We start from the raw sequence: 21,505 nt of genomic DNA on the forward strand, positions 1-21,505 counted from the left end.
AGGTATATATTAAGATAATCATTAAGGAATATTGCCACGGTAAAAAAAATATACCTTGTGTATTCTTTCTAACCTAAAAAAAATATTTTGGTGTTGATTGAAATATTCTCTCAATATTTCAGTCAACGTTTTTAGTCTTTAATACTTATTGCACCAATTCACTTACCTTTAATAAACCTATTTAGCAAAATAAACTAAACAATATAATACTATTATAACTTGGTAAAAGTTTGTAGTTTAGCAGATGACTTTTTGTGATTTTAAAATTAGTGTTTGTGGAAAATATAAGATCGTGAGATACAATTAATTTTACGTTACATTTACATAAAAAAAAACAAGAAAAAGTACCACAAAATTTTACGCTTAATTTATTATTATTGGGTGTCATTATGCATTCATTTTATTACTTTAGTATTATTTTATTTATTGAGAACTATCTACAAAGTATTTTAAATTTTCCTGCGACACCACTTTGATATTAAACTGACTTTGGTAAGTAACTAGATATGTTAACTTGGCAACGCTGCGAAATCTTGTTACAATTAGTGTCGTCACTGTCGTCTATAAAAAACGGCTTATAAGCACATACTTCTAGTATGTGCTTATAAGGAACAGTTTCAATTTGGTAAAATTGGTAGCTATTAACTTAAGAGTTACTCTGAACTGATATTTTCAACTAACTACTATTTTTTCAAAAATGAGACCCTAAGTAAATATTCTGTTTTCAAATTTTCTATCCTTTTTTTACGAAATAAAGATATTTGTATTTAGTATAAGTACCACTTAAGTGTGATATATCTATTTATAAAAAAAATGAGTAAGTAGGTTACATTCTATCTTAAATAAATAGAAATAGGTTTATTAGGTACAATTTTAAAAAGATGTGTTCATTTATAATAAAATACTTAAAAAATCCTATAAAGTTGTATTATTTATAGTATCGTACCTATTAAATAATACAATAGGTACAAAGTGTACCCACAACACTCTGATGCCAGCTACAAAGTTTATTCTTCGAGTAACAATTACATAATGAGACATCCAAATACCATAAAATTAAAATTTTCATGATTACACATCTTGGAAGAACGTATTTCAATATGATATACTATCGTCAAACGTTTAATAAGGTCTGTAACGTTTCCTTCTGTTATCTTCATAATTATGTCTTTCTTCATATTGATGATTATTGTAACTGCTCCCTGCTTGTTCCCTGTAACCTTGTCTGTCTCCATAGTCTCGATTTCTGGTGTCTTCATTATGATGGAATTGGTTCCTACTTCTGTAATCATTATATCGGCCTCCTCGTCCTCGATCCCTATTAAATCGTCCTTTGCCATACCACGGGTACATGATTGGGGGGGGTGGAATTCCTAGATCAAATATTTTCTTATATTCCAAGTCAGAATCGGTGTATCGTTCCGAAAATTCTAAATTGCATTCTTCCAAAAATGTAAGTTGTTCTTTCGTTAAGTTTTCTGAGGCCATTTTAATTTTCCTCAATAAACAATCACTAAACAAATAAAAACAGCAAAGCAAAAAAAACCATAGAGGTTATGTTATGGTAAAGGTTATGTTGGTATTCAGGACTCAGGGTTGCCACTATTGCCAGATATATTTTTCTTAGGCTAGCCATCCATAAAAATAGAATTTTTTAAAAATAAATTTATAAATTAAATTTAATAAATTGTTTGGATGGTTCAGTTTTTATAAACTCAATTTTATTATATATCTTCTTAATTAGAAATTTTAGACAAGCCAAGGTGTAATGTAATAGATAGTGAGCTCAAAGGAGTAGATGACTAGTGTTTAGTGTTCTGTTATCTTCATAGATGACATTAGAAATGAAACCATTGAGTGCGCGACATTGACAGAAAATTTAGAAATTCAACTGGCGGCTGTTTTTTTTTTTGTATTTGGTCGATCATCAAGAAATGGGTTTTTATGATTTTATAAATTTTGTAGTTTATGATAATCCTGTCTCAAAATCAGTAACTTCCTTTGTAAAGGTAAAATTATTCAAAACATGTAAGTAATGTTTACTCTTAAAAATACACTGTTTTAGGGTTCCAAACCACCTGCAGTTCCCACTGTGACAGTTATAACTGAGAAAACCCCTTTGTGGAAACTGGCATCTGAAAATGGACCGTTCGTTCGCATTGCTGGTATCATGGGAGCTTCGGCCGTAATTTTAGGAGCATACGGTGCTCATAGGTCATATCCGAAAGATAGGGTGCAGGAACTGAAGCCAATTTTTGAAACAGCTAATCGATTTCACTTCTTTCACAGTTTAGCTCTTTTGGGTGTTCCTATGTGTAGGTCTCCTGTCTTGGTTAGTATATTTCAGTTCTATAATAATAATAAACGGTAGAGTATAATCATTTGGATATTTTACTGCTATTTGGTACACGGGTATTTGGATTTGTAAATATTATTTATTTTCAGGCTGGTACTTTAATTATTTCTGGGACGATTTTATTTTCCGGAACCTGTTACTATCATGCATTTTCGGGAGAGAAAAAATTTGGAAAACTAGCTCCAATTGGAGGCACAATTTTAATTCTGGGATGGTTGTCAATGGTTATTTAATTGTACCTGTTTTAAATAAATCATCATATGGGTTACATTTTTTTTTAGGTGATTTGTCCCTGCATGATCAATAATATAAGGAAGTGATATGTATTTAAGATATTTCAAAATGTCATTTTTGATGTAAATACTGATATTGTTTTTTATTTGTAAAAGTGTATGGCACAACATTAGTAAAATATTTAATTAATATAATTTTGATTATTTAATTTTGGGGAAACTATTTTTGTTTTTATGTGATGCACAAAAATGTTAATAAAATAAGAAGTGTGTGAAAATGATTTTTTATTCGAAGTTAAAATATTGTTAGTAGCAAATTAAATTTAAATATACCGTTGGTTTCGATATGCCAGATGAAAACAAAAAAAATATCATTTCAGAGATTGTAGAAAAAAATTAAATGGTGTAAATGATAGCACTACGAAATTCTAAAAGTTTGTTTTTATATCAAGCACAAGCAATAATTAGTGTGTATTTAGGATGGATGTTTATATTCTGTACCTATTTATTCAAATTTTTCATTAAAGTAGGCAACTATGTATACAGGTATCCTATATTACCGGTTGCATATCCAGAGGAATTCTACGCACTGTCGGTTGAAAGTTCAATTTTGTCTCTGGAGAATACCTTATAAAATACATAAAAAGACTTTAAACCATAACCTTGTTTATACTATACGTGTGCTACTACTTTTACCATTCCTGCAACTGCTTCGACCAGAACGACTTGCGAGTAGTCAAAACCAGGAGATTGATTATAATATGAAACAGTTTAGATATCGCATGGTTTCAAACTATTTGTTATGAATCAGAAATTGTAGAAGTAGCACATGCTACTTAATGGACTCATTCTCATTCAACTTAACTGAAAGTTTAACGATTTTTAATGAGATATCATCATTATCCATAAATATTTAAAAACGAACAAGTTTATTCGTTTATTCGTCATTCTCAGACGAGTTTGTAGCCTAGATATGGTTTGTAGACAAATGTAGATTTACACAGGTGTCTTGATTTCGCAAGATAATGGATTCCCTTAGTACAATTTGGTAATAGTATATTATTTAACGAGCGGTAATGCAGGTCATAACTCACGCAGATGAAGTTTGCAGCACGAGCCGCAGGCGAGTGCTGTAATTCATCAAGTTATGACAATTACCGCAAGTTGAATACTATATTTTATCTACGACTACATCTTCTGTAAACGAGTTAACGTTTTCATTGCTACACCAATTTTGAAAATTTTTATATATACCTACTTGTTTTTTGATTTTTCTGGTAATAAATTCTGTATTGCATTATTAGCTACTTCTCTTATTTCTGGAGGTGTACATAATAACTCATCTTCGCTATCTAAATTCATCTTTTTTAGGACTATTATTAGAAATTGATTTGAAAACGTCAAAATTATTTTGTTAAAATATCAAATGACATTAGTCCCCTCAATGATAGTAATTGACAGTTCCGCCTACTGAGAGGCGTTGGCAATTTAATAATTTTAAAATCTTTTAATTATTCATTCCTTTCAACTTGTTAAAAATTCCTTCCATTTTACCAATGGAACGTATTTATCGGCTTAAAAATTTCCAAGAATTTACTGCGTACACTATTTACATACCGAATTATCATTGTAGAAGCCCAGCGTGAGTTATAATAACTCACTAAAAACTCACGCTACTTGTTTATTGATACTATTAATTGCTCAAAAGCAGTTGAATAATTAATAATAGGAGTAGATAAAGAGTGTTTACATATACATATATAAGTATTTTAATATTCTTAACAATAATATTTGGTGAAAATACTTACATTATTAAAATTAACATCTTTCTTATCTGATTTTATCTACTTATGTAAATTAATTATACATTTTACATAAACTTTCTCTGAAATTATGTTTTTCGTCCGAAAATTATATTATTTTTGACAGAACCATGTATGTATCTTTATAAATAGATTGTAAATAGGTGCGTGTGATACATATACCGGGTGATTCACAACTTATCCAACAAATTTTTTTGTAAAATCCTTATAGTTTCCGAGAAAAAAATTGTAGTCGTAGCATTTACAATCATTACTTCGCCAAACCAAAACAAATTTGAAAAATAATAATTTTGTCCCTGGTCTATTTTAACTATCTTTTAAGGATATTATTTTTCATTTGCAAAATTTTTACAGATTTCTCAAATTTTGCTTTTTAATGTAATTTTTGCGCTCGTTTATACTAATATTTACAGTTCGACAGGTCTCTCCAACAAGTTTATTGCATTCGCAAGGTACACTACAAATATAATTTTTTTTATTTTGATTATTATTTGGGCATTGAAAAAAATTTAAACTACAAGAGTTGTTGCTTGTGATCAGTTAAATACGTAGTTAAAATTTTAGACCTACTGTAATTTTAGATAGTTTAAAAGTTCTAGGTTGAAATGGGAATATATAATTTAAAATATTTATAATTCTATAATTTTATATAACACATTGAATGTACAAGAATCACTGACAAAAACCATGCATTTTATTTTTTGCCACACTTTCTTCAACGTCCAATGGGAAATGAAACACAGACAAATAGTTAAACTAACACTTAGAATATTACGGTGGAGAAAATAAGTGACTTTTCTCAAAGTAGGCTTATGTCAAAACTTATTGATGGATGTCTCATAAACAACGCATACATTCTCAGCAAATTTTAAACTCTAATTAACTTTATATAAAAATTTTAGTGACTGTAATTAGTCATACTAACAATCACTAAAATTTTGATATAAAGTTAGAGTTTAAAATATTACTGAGAATGTATGCGTCGTTTATGAGACATCCATCAATGAGTTTTGACATAAGCCTACTTTGAGAAAAGTCACTTATTTTCTTCACCGTAATATTGTAAGAGTTCAATTAAAAGCCTTTTTTCTCGAAAACCGTCCACATTAGGAAATCCTAACAAGAGTACATTATTTTTAGAAAATAAAATTGTACATTAGAAATTGGAGCCCGAAAACCTAATCTCAAAAAAATTTGAACCTAAAATGTAATAGGAATGTAGCGTGACTAGCGCTCTCTATGAAATATCCAAAAAATAAGACCAGCGTATTTGGCGTCCTTAAAAACTCCGGAATACCAAATTTCATAAAAATATTTCGCACCGTTTGGAAATTTTCGTAAAAATTCTATTTAAAAAGTTTTATTTTGTCGCTCTGTATCTCGAAAACAAGAGGAGATGGACATACAGTTCATTCGACAAAAAATTCTTATTTTTTGTCGTACTATTGCCCCCTGAATTTACGAGAGGTCTTTCTGAAACACCTTGTATATCAATACAAAAAGTCTAATTTTGCAATAATCGAGCATTATATACCAATCAGTATATTTGCTGCATATTTTATAAACGCATCCAGTACATAACCTACAGGTTAGTTAAGTTTGGATTTGTCATTTTCCATTGAAATTTTATTGCAGATAATTCAATATCAGTGTAGACATCATTCACTTGTTTAAATAATCAGTCAATCTCCTGCTTTGGTATTTGCTTCAACATTTTTAATAGACAAAGATAGACAAGATAGAAAGAAAAACGTATTCATAGATTATTTGATGATCTATATCAACAGTAAACAAAGCACTTGGCTAATTTCGTATATATACTTTGCCAAATAGGTACTATCAATCATACACGTGTAATCATCAGATCTGGAAAGTGTAGCAAAAATTAAAAAAATATATAATGAAATTCTTATTTGTTCTGGCACTTGCAGTCATTGGTGCAACTGCTGCACCATCTGTTGGTAAGCTCCTAATTTCAATCAAGTATTAATATATTAATAAATAGTAAATAATTTTTATATAATTTAGTTTCACAAGGCTTACGTGTAAAGGTACATTAATACTTTATGTTCTTTCAGAAGACGATAATGTAGTTGACCGTATTAAAGAATTGATCAACACAGTTTTAGTGCTAATTCCAGAACCTCTTTTGGACATCCATGACGAGAAAGCTTATATAGACCTGGGTTTTGAACAGTAAGACCGAAAGAAAAAACTAGACTTCAATGCCATCATAATTTTGTAACATTTACAGGCTCAACGTCACCTTAGAGAATGTTGTCATCTCTGGAATCAAGAATTGGGAAGTCAGCACTTTGACTTTCGATGAAGACTCTAGCCGTATTGACTACGTCTTGACTGCGCCTGATATCGAGGCTTCCATTGAATTGGATATCTTGTTGAATGGTATTCTTGAAGCCGACAACCATCCGGTCGTCAAGTAAGAGCAATGTGTTGATTGTTTGGTGAATTCAATATTGCCCGTATTTATTCTTCTGTTTTTCTTTAATATCAAGCCTTCTTCATAACGTTGCCTTTTACATCTTTCCAGTGTTAAGTTGAGCAACCTGCAACTCACAGGTCGCGGCGTCCTCGATACAGCATCCTCCCCACACAAAGTGACTGACTTCTATCTTCTGGGTGTTCTTGAAGATGGCAAGGTAAGAATTCCACTAAGAGTCTTCTTCAATTGGTGATATTGCTGTCTTTGTTTCAGGTGGACTTGACTGGAATCCTGAACGACGATGTCCTCAGTGAGAAACTCGAAACTCTGTTTAACGAAAAATTGGCCACCATGGTCAATGACCTCAGCGTCCAGTTGGAACCAATCATCAGCCCCCTCGCCAAAGGCCTGGTCAACCTCATCATTCGTCTCACCAGCTAAATTGTAAAATAAATAAATGTATTTTTCGATGCTTGTGAATAAATAATTGTTATTATTTAAACTGTCTTTATCAATTTTACAAACTTCACAAAATGTTTCACAAGTGTTGGCTATGTTAGACATTTCTTTAATTAGAAAGTTTTTTCGTTCAAAATTTTCATTAACTGTATGTACAATGTAATTCATTTGTTTTTAAGCCACCTTGTAAAATCTTTATTTATTGTGTGATTTTACGCGGATTTTTTTTTAAGATGTAGAGCTTGATGAAGGATGCTTTGTGAAGGAAAATGAGTGTGATCCCACAAAATCTAAGGCGTACTACGTCCGTTTTTAGGAGTAAAATTCTATTATTTCATAGGGATGTTTTAAGAAAAAATATATTTACGACCCTCCAAAATCTTTTAAAACCTGCTTTAAATTTAAAAAAAAATTGATTTGATTGAATATTCACAGTTGTTCTAGTTGTTTATAAGTACAAAAATTCGACCAATATTTAAACAAGCGCCAGAGCTCTCCTAATTGACGGATTCGAATTTTTGAAAAAGCGTTTGAAAGTTTGAGGGCCCTTCTATATGTGATTAAATTTTCATGTATCTAAGGGCCTTGGTTTTTGCTGTGCAAAATTTTGAAAATTTGCAAATTTTTCCAAAATCTGGATTGCAAAATTATTATGCAAAATCTATAGAACCTTAACTCTTAAAATCTTAACTTTTGGCGGCACAATATGTTAAAATAATTTGAAAAATGTCATACTTTTCTTCCTATTTATTTATGTATGGAAGAGGTTTGTAATTAAATTTTTTACAAAATATGACTAGCTACAAATCGAATAAATCATGATTACTGTTGTAAAAATTGAAAAATCGACAAAAATGGGGTTAAAAAACATTACTTTTTAGGGAATTTTTTGGGGTTTTCAAATTGAGTATAGGACCTTCATACTTGGCTCAAGAAAACTTCATGTTATGTAGAATCATCATACCAAATTTCATCAAAATCGATTTGATAGATTTTGGATAATAATTTTGCAATCCAGATTTCTTAAAAAAATTTGCAAATTTTCAAAATTTTGCACAGCAAAAACCAAGGCCCTTAGATACTTGAAAATTTAATCTCATATAGAAGAGCTCTCAATCTTTCAAACGCTTTTTGAAAAATTCGAATCCGTCAATTAGGAGAGCTCTGGCGCTTGTTTAAACATTGGTCGAATTTTTGTACTTATAAACAATTAGAATAACTTTGTGAATATTCAATTAAATCAAATTTTTAAGCAGGTGTTAAAATTATTAACTATGAATAAAATATTATTGATTTTTTATAGTTAATTTATTAATTTAATCATCATTTCTTTTGTGATTAAAGTATAATTCAAATATTATTTATTGTTTAAAATATAAGCAAATGAGAAATTAACTCATTATATTACTAATTTTCGACATATTTTGAAAATAATATCGTTGTTTAAACAATTTTAGAATATCATATATGTGATTAAATTTTCAAGTATCTAAGGGCCTTGGTTTTTGCTGTGCAAAATNCTACACGAGATGAGGCAGGATAAAGAGGGATAATCCCCCTCGATCCCAAATCATTGAGGCCAATTTCTAGCCATAGAATAATGGCGCGCGCGGTTTCAATCATTCAGTGTGCCAACTTAAATTTCTAGTCACACTGAGATAGCATGTTTTTACTTAAAGATTTGAGTTAGCATGTTTTCCAAACTTTATTTGAGATAGCATGTTTTCCAACCGAAATCTGAGATAGCATGTATTCGTACTAAAACGTCGATATAACCTACTAGCCGGCGGGGCCCAGCCAGGACAAAAGGAGGTCCCACAAAGCGCCTACACCGGCCGCATTTGCGGTCGGGGTAGACGACGGATGGGGCCCACCTACGAAGGCNTGCTGTGCAAAATTTTGAAAATTTGCAAATTTTTTTAAGAAATCTGGATTGCAAAATTATTATGCAAAATCTATAGAACCGATTTTGATGAAATTTGGTGTGATAATTCTTCATAACATGAAGTTTTCTTGAGCCAAGTATGAAGGTCCTATACTCATTTTAAAGACCCCAAAAAAATTCCCTAAAAAGTAATGTTTTTTAACCCCATTTTTGTCGATTTTTCGATTTTTACAATAGTAATCATGATTCATTCGATTTGTAGCTAGTCATATTTGGTAAAAAATTTAATTACAAACATTTTTTCCCTTTTACATTTTCGCCTAAAATCAACTCTTGAAAAGATACATAATTAAATAGAAAAAAAATGACGTTTTTCGAATTTTTTTAACATATTGTGCCGCGAAATTTTTTTTTATGCGCATAGAAAAACTTTCATTTCTAGTGATATTTGAAAGCCAAAAAGCCAAAAATCTCCGTGGATATACGATTCACCCAAATATGGACTTTTTGAAACAGATACCGTCCGGACTATTATTATTCATTAACATAGATCATGATTATTAGATTACTGAATTGTACTAATAACAGTTATAAAACATTATTTTAGACTTTTGCTGTTTTTTAATGACAGACATCATTTTGTCATTTTTTGTGTACTTCCGATCAAATAATAAAAAATAAAGAAAACAGAAAAATCATAGCTGTCTAAGGACACTTTTATCGTTTTCACCAATAAATAACTACCCGTTAACAAATATCTATTTTGATTTAAAATTTAAATTGTACGATTTCCGAATTTAGTTTTAAACTTTAAAATTCATTTTCTAGCAAATGAAATAAAAGTAACATTCATCGTTTTGCCGTGTGGGCTTCGTATGTCTACACAGTCTATGTACAGTATCTTCATGATTAGAGTGAAACAAGAAAAACTTTTTTGAATGGAAAAAAGCACACCGGATAAAAACATATTTTTGTCACTTATTTATTACGTTAAGTTTCAGTTCCAGTTTAAAATAACGACGATGCCGTCAAGAGAGAGAGATATAGTTTTCAGAAATTGTGTTTATTTTACAAACTTAAAACAATAAATTGCATTTCAACAGAAATCAGTCATTCAATGTGGCGCAGGATGATGTTAATGAAAGACTGTACAATGGGGCTGGCAGCGGGTTCTAGGATCACAGCGACGTTTTGTACAATGGTGGGCAATTGCTCGTTCAAAACTTTAGTGAGTTCTTCGGTAACCTCATCGTCGTTAATTATGTTGGTCAGTTCAGCCTGAAAGCAACAAAAAAATATTAACAATGCACTTAGAAGAAAAACTGCTCAGACGAAGTAAAACAACCGTACCTTAGAACCACTTATGGTGGTTAAGAATTTGAAGTCCGTAAGTTGGTTGGGTTCAACGGTAGTGTCAACTACTGCGTATCCGGCTAGATTTAAATCAATCAGGTCAATCCTAAAAAGAAAAGTAAGTATCACCCACACTGAAACACATTTTTGTTTGATAGATAGCAACCACTTACTTGGCAGTTGGGTGATGGTCACCGTTGATGATACCAGAGAGCACGACATCGAGGTCAGCATAAGTCTCGATTTTTGCTAAGGTCAAGTCGAAGTCGAGGCGTTTTGTGGATGAGTCGTAGTCCAATTGTTTGATGTCTAGGTCCTTGACTCCTTTCACCACAAAGTCCACGAGATTGAATTCCAGTCTGTTAATGAAGAAACAACGATATTAATGCATTATCATAAAAAAAATTAAAAAGCTTATGGTTGTCGAAAAATTAACGAATTTTTGATAGGATTTTTTTAACTTGTAAAATTTTGATTTGTAATCAACTGCTGATATATCACGTTTAGTTTCATCGGGATGAAAGACGAAAAAGCCTGGGTATCATCAGCAAAGTAATAACTCCATACAAAACATGAAACCAGTACGAAATCTGGATGTATAAATAAACGACAATGGCCCTAAAATTGAACTTTGTGGAATATCCTTGCCAGCACCTAAGAAGTTCAGCTTGCTCTCTTTCCATTTGTGAGACAGTTAGAGAAAATATGCAAAGCGGCAGTTTTGTCAATTCTGATACCAGTTTTTTTTTTAAATAATCAAATTTTCAATTTTTAAAACATAATTATGCAAACTCTCACTTTTCAAGCGGCAACGTAACGGTGTATTTCTTATCGTGGACGTCAATAATTGGATCTGTGATTTCTTCCAAAATCTTTTCGATTGCTTTCCTGACGTCACCAGCAACATCTGGGTCATCTGTAAAAAGTGACAATAGATATAGGACATTTCTAATTTTATTCAATGATTTTACAAAGCATCTATATTTAAGTTCCATCTTTAGATCACTTACCAGCGTGTACAGTGAAAACGGCGAGAGCCAAAACGGATACAAGAATTTTCATGATTGAGCAGTCTACGTCTCAAGCTTTCGTAATGCTTGATCGAGAACGAAACCGGGCTTTATATACTTACACCTTATCACGTTCAATAAAAAAAAATCTAAAAATGTCGGTTGAGTACTTTATTTAGATATCGGCGTTTTAAAACATATTTAATTCTGAATTCACTATCAGTTAAATCTCGTACACTCATACAGATAATACAGTGAGATTCAATATTCAGTATTTAGGCGAAACAGTCGTTGAATGACACAGCCACACAAAAAAAGAGTGTCATATGGTTTTGACCAAACTAGTATATCCTATAGTATTTTGATGCGCTGAATCCGAATCCACTGTCAGAATTCCGCTAACACGTCACATATTTTTCTAACCTCAAAAATAGGTCAAAAATAGCAAAAATAGACAAAGAAGAGAAAAAACAACAAAAAAAAGTTATTTTTTTACTTCTCTTTATGTAGTTGGGCTCGCTGAATCCAAATCCACTTTTAGAAATCATACAGCACACCTCATTTTTTTCTAATCTCAAAAAAATCGGCAAGAAATCGAGGTTTGCAAGAAATAATTAGAATCATGAAAAATTTGGTATGCAGGGGTTTCAGATTAATGCTATTTTGGATCCCTGAGGGTTTTTAGGTTCGCTAATCACGAATTTGAGTTCAGAATTGCAAAATTGAACATTGCGTATCCAATGTGGCGGACGAAATTTTCGAAAAATCAACAGATTAATCCCGAATTGGATCCTGGGGGATTTTGGGGGTTGCAGATCATGAATATGAAATCAGAATTGCAAAATTCAACATGGCGGACCTAATATGGCATGGCGGGCCAGGATCCAATATGGTTGATTTTGTGGATGAATGTATGCATCTTCAAATGGATGGCTTTTTTAAAACAGGAATAGATGGACCTTTGAATGTATTGGATATTGGTCTGCCATATTGGATCCGCCATGATGAAATTGCAATTCTAAGTTCGTATTCGTGATCAGCAACCCCCAAAACACCTCAGGATCGAATTCGGTATTATTCTGTTAATTTTTCGAAAATCTCGTCCGCCATATTGGATCTGCCATGTTGATTTTTGCAATTCTGAATTCAAATTCGTGATTAGCGAACCTAAAAACCTCTACATACCAAATTTTCATGATTTTTTTGAGATTAGAAAAAAATGAGGTGTGCTGTATGATTTCTAAAGGTGGATTTGGATTCAGTGAGCTCAATTACATATAGTTATGCTAAAAAATGTGAAAAATAAATTTTTTTGTAGCTTTTTCTCATACTTCGTCTATTTTTGCTATTTTTGACCTATTTTTTGAGGTTTACATCGGAATACTCATGATCGTTATGTAAATTTATAACGCCTCTGCTGGTGAAACGTTGCGTTAAATCACCACACTTTGGGTTTCCCTACCCTCTATACCCTCTCTATATGGTTTTAGTTGCTTCATAAGACAAATGAAAAATGTCCTTAATTTTTTTGTCTTTATTGAATTTTTCGCTGTCATTGCGAATTGTCAATCATATATTTTCTGTTAATTTGTGATAATTATTCTAAAGAGTTTTTTTCTTATTAGAAATAGTCAGTCATCTGAAATTATTAAGAGTAACTGTTTTACTTTTTTGCGTCTGTTTTTTTTTTAAATTTCACACTTTTGAAGTTTTTATATTGTTTACATTGATTCTATCTATTTTTACAAGGTGTTACTNTCCTATAGTATTTTGATGCGCTGAATCCGAATCCACTGTCAGAATTCCGCTAACACGTCACATATTTTTCTAACCTCAAAAATAGGTCAAAAATAGCAAAAATAGACAAAGAAGAGAAAAAACAACAAAAAAAAGTTATTTTTTTACTTCTCTTTATGTAGTTGGGCTCGCTGAATCCAAATCCACCTTTAGAAATCATACAGCACACCTCATTTTTTTCTAATCTCAAAAAAATCGGCAAGAAATCGAGGTTTGCAAGAAATAATTAGAATAATGAAAAATTTGGTATGCAGAATTGCAAAATTGAACATTGCGTATCCAATGTGGCGGACGAAATTTTCGAAAAATCAACAGATTAATCCCGAACTGGATCCTGGGGGATTTTGGGGGTTGCAGATCATGAATATGAACTCAGAATTGCAAAATTCAACATGGCGGACCTAATATGGCATGGCGGGCCAGGATCCAATATGGTTGATTTTGTGGATGAATGTAAGCATCTTCAAATGGATGGCTTTTTTAAAACAGGAATAGATGGACCTTTGAATGTATTGGATATTGGTCTGCCATATTGGATCCGCCATGATGAATTTGCAATTCTAAGTTCGTATTCGTGATCAGCAACCCCCAAAACATCTCAGGATCCAATTCGGTANTCGAGCAGTTTTCTTTAGTCACTCTTTTGTTCTGGAAATGTTTTTAAAATATTAATTATAGATTTTGAAGAAACCATTAACTTTTTCCTATTTATTGTCTATTTATTACACATGAAAGCTTAAATAATCGAGCACTTCTGATTTTATTCTATTACAAAGTATAATTTTTATGGTTTCCTTATATTATGATAGATTTTAAACCTAAACTCGGTACGCCACTGTACCAGGGACCATTGTGTTTACTTATGTATCATTTGTTTATCAACATACAATAGGTTGAGGTTACATGTTTACACTGTGTACTGAAATAGGGAATGCTTTATTTATTACTCTGAGGGTAAAACGCATATGATCGGAGATTTTTGTTTTAATGGCTTCTAATCAGAAATGATAATATTTCTATGCAAATAAAAAAACGTGGGCTTAATTGTTATTGGAAAAAAGTATTAAAAAATAGCAAAAACAAATCATTTTTTTCTTGGATTTCTCGTCGACAAATTAGCAAATATTCATTTTAGACAAAAATGGAAAAGGAAAAAAAGTTTTGTTATTAAATTTTGATCAAGATAGAGTTAGTTGCAATTCGAAAAAATACACTTGAATAATCCCTAGGATCTTCATACTTTTCCCAATTAAACTTCTTAGTGCATAGAAACATCATACCAAATTCGGTTCAATAGTTTTTACATAATACCTAATTGTTTAAATTTTTTTTTAATTAAAAAATTTTGAAAATCAAATTTCTAAAAATCTAAAGCCTTTGAATACTTAAAAAATTTCACCACAAAAAGAAGAGCTCTCAAGCTTTAAAATGGTTTTTGAAAAATTCAAATCGGACGCTTAGGTGAGCCGTGGTGATTGTTTAAACATTTTCGCAATTTTCACGCTTATAAACAATTGCAGTAATTTATTGTTTTTTTCATTTTTTTTAATTTTAAAATATGGTTTGAAAGTACTCGGAAAAACGAGTATTTAAAAAAACACTGATGATCCCCCCCATAATTTTCGAGTTATAGACCGTTAAAGTTAACCCTTATTTACAGCAAAACTATAATGGTATAAGGGCTGTTTTTTGAACTAATAGGTTTGTCATTCCGAGTACTTTCTAGATATAAATTTTCAAAATTTGCATTCACGGGCGTCCCATTTAAAATGTCACTCAAAGATATTCAAGACCGCGTGAAATCAATGAAATATCAGTGGTGGGGGGAGCAAACACACAGCTACTCCGATCTGAATTCTCGAGTTCAAAAATGTTCTGAGTATTGCACCTATTGCCAAGGGCAAATGTGTAAAAATGCTAATAAAACAGTGAAAGTAAACGAGTTCGAAATCGATTTTGAAGAAGACATGTCAGAAGAAAGTGCAAGTGAACTCGACAATCAGATTTCAGAGTCGTTAGAAAATGATATTTTGCAATTGCAGGACGAGGAAATCGACGACGAAATAGTATGTGATAATACTGATGAGGCATGTGAAAAATNTTTCACAAAATCTGGGATGCACAATTTATTCTGATTTCGAGGTGCAGGGACTTAAAAAAAATTAGTCTGGAAATTCCACGCCACTGGATTCTTTGGTTTTAATACTTCAATCACTACCTGTAGCTCCTTGAGAACAAATGTCTTTCGTTTTATTCAAAAAGCAAACCATTCCGATTTATTACTTTTTAAATTTTCATTTACATTAGGTCTGTTCCAACAAGAGTCTGGGATTGGTTCCCAACCGTTTGAAATGTTTGGCCAGCTAAGTTCTAAATATGTCTTCACTTAATATATCGCAAGAATTAGTTGGATGCACATTTCTAACAGTTCGGAACCAATTCCTGACTCATGTTGGAACAGACCTATTAACAGACAAACACAGTATACCCATAGGTGATGAATGATCCAGCACCGCGCCAATCAATGGCCTTGGATGGATATATCGACGCTTTAGTACGAAAACATGCTATCTCAAATTTCAGTTGGAAAACATGCTAACTCAGATCTTTAGGTAAATCCTCAGAGTAATAAGTAAAGGGGAGGCCGCATTCCCTATTTGAGTACACAATGTAAATATGTAACCTCAACCTATTGTATGTTGATAAACAAATGATAAATAAGTAACCACAATGGTCCCTGGTACAGTGGCGTACCGAGTTTAGGTTTAAAATCTATCATAATATAAGGAAACCATAAAAATTATACTTTTTAATAGAATAAAATCAGAAGTGCTCGATTATTTAAGCTTTCATGTGTAATAAATAGACAATAAATAGGAAAAAGTTAATGGTTTCTTCAAAATCTATAATTAATATTTTAAAAACATTTCCAGAACAAAAGAGTGACTAAAGAAAACTCCTCGATTGAAACTATCATTATACTATAGCTATAGCAATGTCATTGCCTACTATTAATTCTATTATTTCATAGTAGTTCTCGATTACTGGAAGAACATTTATTAAAATAAATAATTTAAATAAAACTACAAGAAAAGGAGCAAAAATATATTTAANCAATATTCAGTATTTAGGCGAAACAGTCGTTGAATGACACAGCCACACAAAAAAAGAGTGTCATATGGTTTTGACCAAACTAGTATATCCTATAGTATTTTGATGCGCTGAATCCGAATCCACTGTCAGAATTCCGCTAACACGTCACATATTTTTCTAACCTCAAAAATAGGTCAAAAATAGCAAAAATAGACAAAGAAGAGAAAAAACAACAAAAAAAAGTTATTTTTTTACTTCTCTTTATGTAGTTGGGCTCGCTGAATCCAAATCCACCTTTAGAAATCATACAGCACACCTCATTTTTTTCTAATCTCAAAAAAATCGGCAAGAAATCGAGGTTTGCAAGAAATAATTAGAATAATGAAAAATTTGGTATGCAGAATTGCAAAATTGAACATTGCGTATCCAATGTGGCGGACGAAATTTTCGAAAAATCAACAGATTAATCCCGAACTGGATCCTGGGGGATTTTGGGGGTTGCAGATCATGAATATGAACTCAGAATTGCAAAATTCAACATGGCGGACCTAATATGGCATGGCGGGCCAGGATCCAATATGGTTGATTTTGTGGATGAATGTAAGCATCTTCAAATGGATGGCTTTTTTAAAACAGGAATAGATGGACCTTTGAATGTATTGGATATTGGTCTGCCATATTGGATCCGCCATGATGAATTTGCAATTCTAAGTTCGTATTCGTGATCAGCAACCCCCAAAACATCTCAGGATCCAATTCGGTATTATTCGGTATTATGTTAATTTTTCGAAAATCTCGTCCGCCATATTGGATCTGCCATGTTGATTTTTGCAATTCTGAATTCAGATTCGTGATTAGCGAACCTAAAAACCCCTACATACCAAATTTTCATGATTTTTTTGAGATTAGAAAAAATTGAGGTGTGCTGTATGATTTCTAAAGGTGGATTTGGATTCAGTGAGCTCAATTACATATAGTTATGCTAAAAAATGTGAAAAATATTTTTTTTTTAGCTTTTTCTCATACTTCGTCTATTTTTGCTATTTTTGACCTATTTTTTGAGGTTTACATCGGAATACTCATGATCGTTATGTAAATTTATAACGCCTCTGCTGGTGAAACGTTGCGTTAAATCACCACACTTTGGGTTTCCCTACCCTCTATACCCTCTCTATATGGTTTTAGTTGCTTCATAAGACAAATGAAAAATGTCCTTAATTTTTTTGTCTTTATTGAATTTTTCGCTGTCATTGCGAATTGTCAATCATATATTTTCTGTTAATTTGTGATAATTATTCTAAAGAGTTTTTCTCTTATTAGAAATAGTCAGTCATCTGAAATTATTAAGAGTAACTGTTTTACTTTTTTGCGTCTGTTTTTTTTTTAAATTTCACACTTTTGAAGTTTTTATATTGTTTACATTGATTCTATCTATTTTTACAAGGTGTTACTTAAGTAAGTTAGCAAACTTCAAAAGGAGATTCTTTGGGTAATTTAAGCTGGAATGGGTCCACAAATCAATAGTTTTCGAGGTGCAGGGACTTAAAAAAAATTAGTCTGGAAATTCCACGCCACTGGATTCTTTGGTTTTAATACTTCAATCACTACCTGTAGCTCCTTGAGAACAAATGTCTTTCGTTTTATTCAAAAAGCAAACCATTCCGATTTATTACTTTTTAAATTTTCATTTACATTAACAGACAAACACAGTATACCCATGGGTGATGAATGATCCAGCACCGCGCCAATCAATGGCCTTGGATGGATATATCGACGCTTTAATACGAAAACATGCTATCTCAAATTTCAGTTGGAAAACATGCTAATTCAGATCTTTAGGTAAAAACATTATTCGATTTTATTCATACAAGTTTGCTTTGGTATCAAAATTAATAGCGTACTATTGCCTGATTTATAGTTGCTACCCTTGATACACTTACTTTTCTTTTTCACAAAATCTGGGATGCACAATTTATTCTGAAAATAATTTTGTATGCCTAAGGAGACTGCAATAAAAATGATTATATAGTGGACCAGGCTAGGCCCCAAAATCCGGGTCCGAATCGTTCTTACTGCACCTCAATAAAAACAAGGTACCGCGTCCTTGCATAGACTTTGGAAATGAAATGCAGGTATGCGACACTTTTATTGCCGGTACTTTATGATCTGCTGACGATTAACATGTGTGCACGGGGAACCGCGGAAATGTGCACGTGCAAATCGTATGCGTCCGTCGCATCGATATATGTATACATCTCATTCAACTTTATACATTATATTTATATTCTGGTTATTATGTTAACTCTATTAACAAAAGTAAGAGTAGTGACTATAAATTAGATAAGAGTGCGCTATTAATTTGTCGGAATCTTAGGGCTAACTTGGGCGTTAATACCACTACTCGTGTCACTCATCTTCACGAAATAATAAGTAATACCGTAAATGAAAATGATTTAAAATAAAACGTTACAAATAAAGTACTCGAGGTGTTTTATGACAACAACCAGAGGCCCGATACCGAATCCACTGTCAACAGAATAGCAGTGTACTTACGTCTTCAATGCTCAAGTAGAACTGCTCTCAGTACATCTCTTTGTACTTCTCTTCACTCGTCAGGCCAAAATTATTCTTAAATGAACCAATCAAATTCGTTATATCCTAGGGATTCCCTTATAGTCCAATTAACTAAGCCTTTAAATCGAAATTTTGCCAACTTGGCTGAATTTTTGATATGAGTTAGTTTAAGGTATATTATAACAATAAGTGAGAGTAATTTTTTGTTCAACCCCCGGCCAAGGGTGGAAAAAGATAAAACAAAGGGCTTTTTCAAGATAACTCAAAAAGGGTAAGAGCTAGAAAAAAAAGTTTTTCATGAAAGTTGTAAAGCAGACAATTCTACATAAAAATGGTCTCTTAGCTTTTTCTTGTACTATTAAAATTAACAGAGTTAGGGAGGCTAGAAGTTAAGGGAAGATTTCAGAAATTTAATTTTGTTAAATCATTAAAATTAACGATTAAAAATTTGATTTTTTGTTATAACTTTCTTATTAAAAATTAAAAAATATATCTATTTCTCTGAAAAGAAAAGTTACATATTTTAGAGCAGATTGAAAAAAAAAATTACAAAATTCAATCATTTTTCTGTTTGTTATGATTTTTTTTAAATTTCTGAAATCTTCCCTTAACTTCTAGCCTCCCTAACTCTGTTAATTGTAATAGTACAAGAAAAAGTTAAGAGGCCATTTTTATGTAGAATTGTCTGCTTTACAACTTTCATGAAAAACTTTTTTTTCTAGCTCTTACCCTTTTTGAGTTATCTTGAAAAAGCCCTTTGTTTTATCTTTTTCCACCCTTGGCCGGGGGTTGAACAAAAAATTACTCTCACTTATTGTTATAATATACCTTAAACTAACTCATATCAAAAATTCAGCCAAGTTGACAAAATTTCGATTTAAAGGCTTAGTTAATTGGACTATTTATAAAGTAATTTTAAGGTAAATTATATTTATCCTTTGACCGCGGCTACGTTGAGTGACCCGTAAGTCCCTCCAAACTCAAGCTTGCCATCATAAAACTCGGGAAGAACATAACCGGCTTAATTCATAAATACCTATTTCTAAGTTTTATGGTCTAGGTACAATTTATAAAAGGGTATTCCTTGAGTAAAGAATTCTGGAATTTCCAAAGTCTGAAGGACTCGGCCTGTGAGAAAGACATCTGCGACAAATTTTATCAAAGCAAACTTGTATGAAAAAAAATCGAATAATTTTTAGTAATAACAAACATTTTTATATATTAAGGTATACACAATTTTTTTTTTATAATTTATTATTTCAAAAAACGTCGAGTAATGTACGTGTTGCAGCATACTGCATATTATTCTATTTTTTTAATTAACAATTATTTTGTCGTTTATAACAGTAACTTAACAAAATTAATTGAAAAATGTTGAATAAAAAAATAAAATAAACAGTGTACCTGAACATAAACATTCCTTACTTCTGTAATCATATAATTATATAATTTTATTATAAATGCACGGTTTCAATCAGTTCAGTGCGAACAGCCGAGCTGAGCGGACGTGCTTGGTTGTGAGGTGAAGTGATTGCAACGAGCAANAAGTACCAATGTTTGTAAATACACATGTCAACACTTCACTATCGAATATAAATAAAGGCGTCCCCTTTATTTATTAGTCTGAGGTAAAAACATACTATCTCAGTGTGACTAGAAATTTAAGTTGGCACACTGAATGATTGAAACCGTGCATTTATAAGAAACTTATATACCTAATATATTTTTAAAAACTAAGAAATGTTTATGTTCCGGTACACTGTTTAGTTACTGTTATAAACGACAAAAGAATAATATGCAGTATGCTGTATAGTCCAATTAACTAAGCCTTTAAATCGAAATTTTGCCAACTTGGCTGAATTAGGTATATTATAACAATAAGTGAGAGTAATTTTTTGTTCAACCCCCGGCCAAGGGTGGAAAAAGATAAAACAAAGGGCTTTTTCAAGATAACTCAAAAAGGGTAAGAGCTAGAAAAAATCTAAATTTAATTTTGTTAAATCATTAAAATTAACGATTAAAAATTTGATTTTTTGTTATAACTTTCTTATTAAAAATTAAAAAATATATCTATTTCTCTGAAAAGAAAAGTTACATATTTTAGAGCAGATTGAAAAAAAAAATTACAAAATTCAATCATTTTTCTGTTTGTTATGATTTTTTTTAAATTTCTGAAATCTTCCCTTAACTTCTAGCCTCCCTAACTCTGTTAATTGTAATAGTACAAGAAAAAGTTAAGAGGCCATTTTTATGTAGAATTGTCTGCTTTACAACTTTCATGAAAAACTTTTTTTTCTAGCTCTTACCCTTTTTGAGTTATCTTGAAAAAGCCCTTTGTTTTATCTTTTTCCACCCTTGGCCGGGGGTTGAACAAAAAATTACTCTCACTTATTGTTATAATATACCTTAAACTAACTCATATCAAAAATTCAGCCAAGTTGGCAAAATTTCGATTTAAAGGCTTAGTTAATTGGACTAT

At 31.6% G+C, this 21,505-nt stretch overlaps 5 protein-coding genes across 5 annotated transcripts in view; 3 read left to right on the plus strand and 2 right to left on the minus strand.

Annotated features, from left to right (window-relative positions):
• Nucleotides 1–913: 913 nt before the first annotated feature.
• Nucleotides 914–1,580, minus strand: LOC108903576. The gene has a single exon (XM_018705802.1). The coding sequence runs from the start codon at nucleotides 1,486–1,488 to the stop codon at nucleotides 1,123–1,125; it is 366 nt and encodes a 121-aa protein (XP_018561318.1). The 5' UTR covers nucleotides 1,489–1,580; the 3' UTR covers nucleotides 914–1,122.
• An 80-nt stretch (nucleotides 1,581–1,660) lies between these two features.
• On the plus strand, nucleotides 1,661–2,757 carry LOC108903575 (transmembrane protein 256 homolog). The gene is made up of 3 exons (XM_018705801.1): nucleotides 1,661–2,009; nucleotides 2,066–2,332; nucleotides 2,446–2,757. The coding sequence occupies exons 1-3, from the start codon at nucleotides 1,935–1,937 to the stop codon at nucleotides 2,587–2,589; spliced, it is 486 nt and encodes a 161-aa protein (XP_018561317.1). The 5' UTR covers nucleotides 1,661–1,934; the 3' UTR covers nucleotides 2,590–2,757.
• A 3,487-nt stretch (nucleotides 2,758–6,244) lies between these two features.
• Nucleotides 6,245–7,357, plus strand: LOC108903577. Its single transcript, XM_018705803.1, has 5 exons — nucleotides 6,245–6,373; nucleotides 6,491–6,608; nucleotides 6,667–6,852; nucleotides 6,964–7,072; nucleotides 7,129–7,357. Exons 1-5 carry the CDS (start codon nucleotides 6,313–6,315, stop codon nucleotides 7,294–7,296), a joined length of 642 nt encoding a protein of 213 aa, XP_018561319.1. The 5' UTR covers nucleotides 6,245–6,312; the 3' UTR covers nucleotides 7,297–7,357.
• Nucleotides 7,358–10,243: 2,886 nt separating this feature from the next.
• LOC108903622 lies at nucleotides 10,244–11,676 on the minus strand. Its single transcript, XM_018705856.1, has 5 exons — nucleotides 11,563–11,676; nucleotides 11,351–11,468; nucleotides 10,726–10,911; nucleotides 10,550–10,658; nucleotides 10,244–10,477 (listed from the first exon to the last, which is right to left on the minus strand). Exons 1-5 carry the CDS (start codon nucleotides 11,612–11,614, stop codon nucleotides 10,310–10,312), a joined length of 633 nt encoding a protein of 210 aa, XP_018561372.1. The 5' UTR covers nucleotides 11,615–11,676; the 3' UTR covers nucleotides 10,244–10,309.
• Nucleotides 11,677–15,263: 3,587 nt separating this feature from the next.
• The window catches only part of LOC111693209, a 10,415-nt gene continuing 4,173 nt past the window's right edge, over nucleotides 15,264–21,505 (plus strand). The window contains exon 1 of the mRNA XM_023457460.1: nucleotides 15,264–15,425. Within this exon, the coding sequence (XP_023313228.1) occupies nucleotides 15,264–15,425 (162 nt within the window). The remainder of the gene's footprint in view (nucleotides 15,426–21,505) is intronic.

This window comes from Anoplophora glabripennis, unplaced genomic scaffold, assembly GCF_000390285.2.
Source record: "Anoplophora glabripennis isolate ALB-LARVAE unplaced genomic scaffold, Agla_2.0 scaffold127, whole genome shotgun sequence".
Taxonomy (NCBI): Eukaryota; Metazoa; Arthropoda; class Insecta; order Coleoptera; family Cerambycidae; genus Anoplophora; species Anoplophora glabripennis.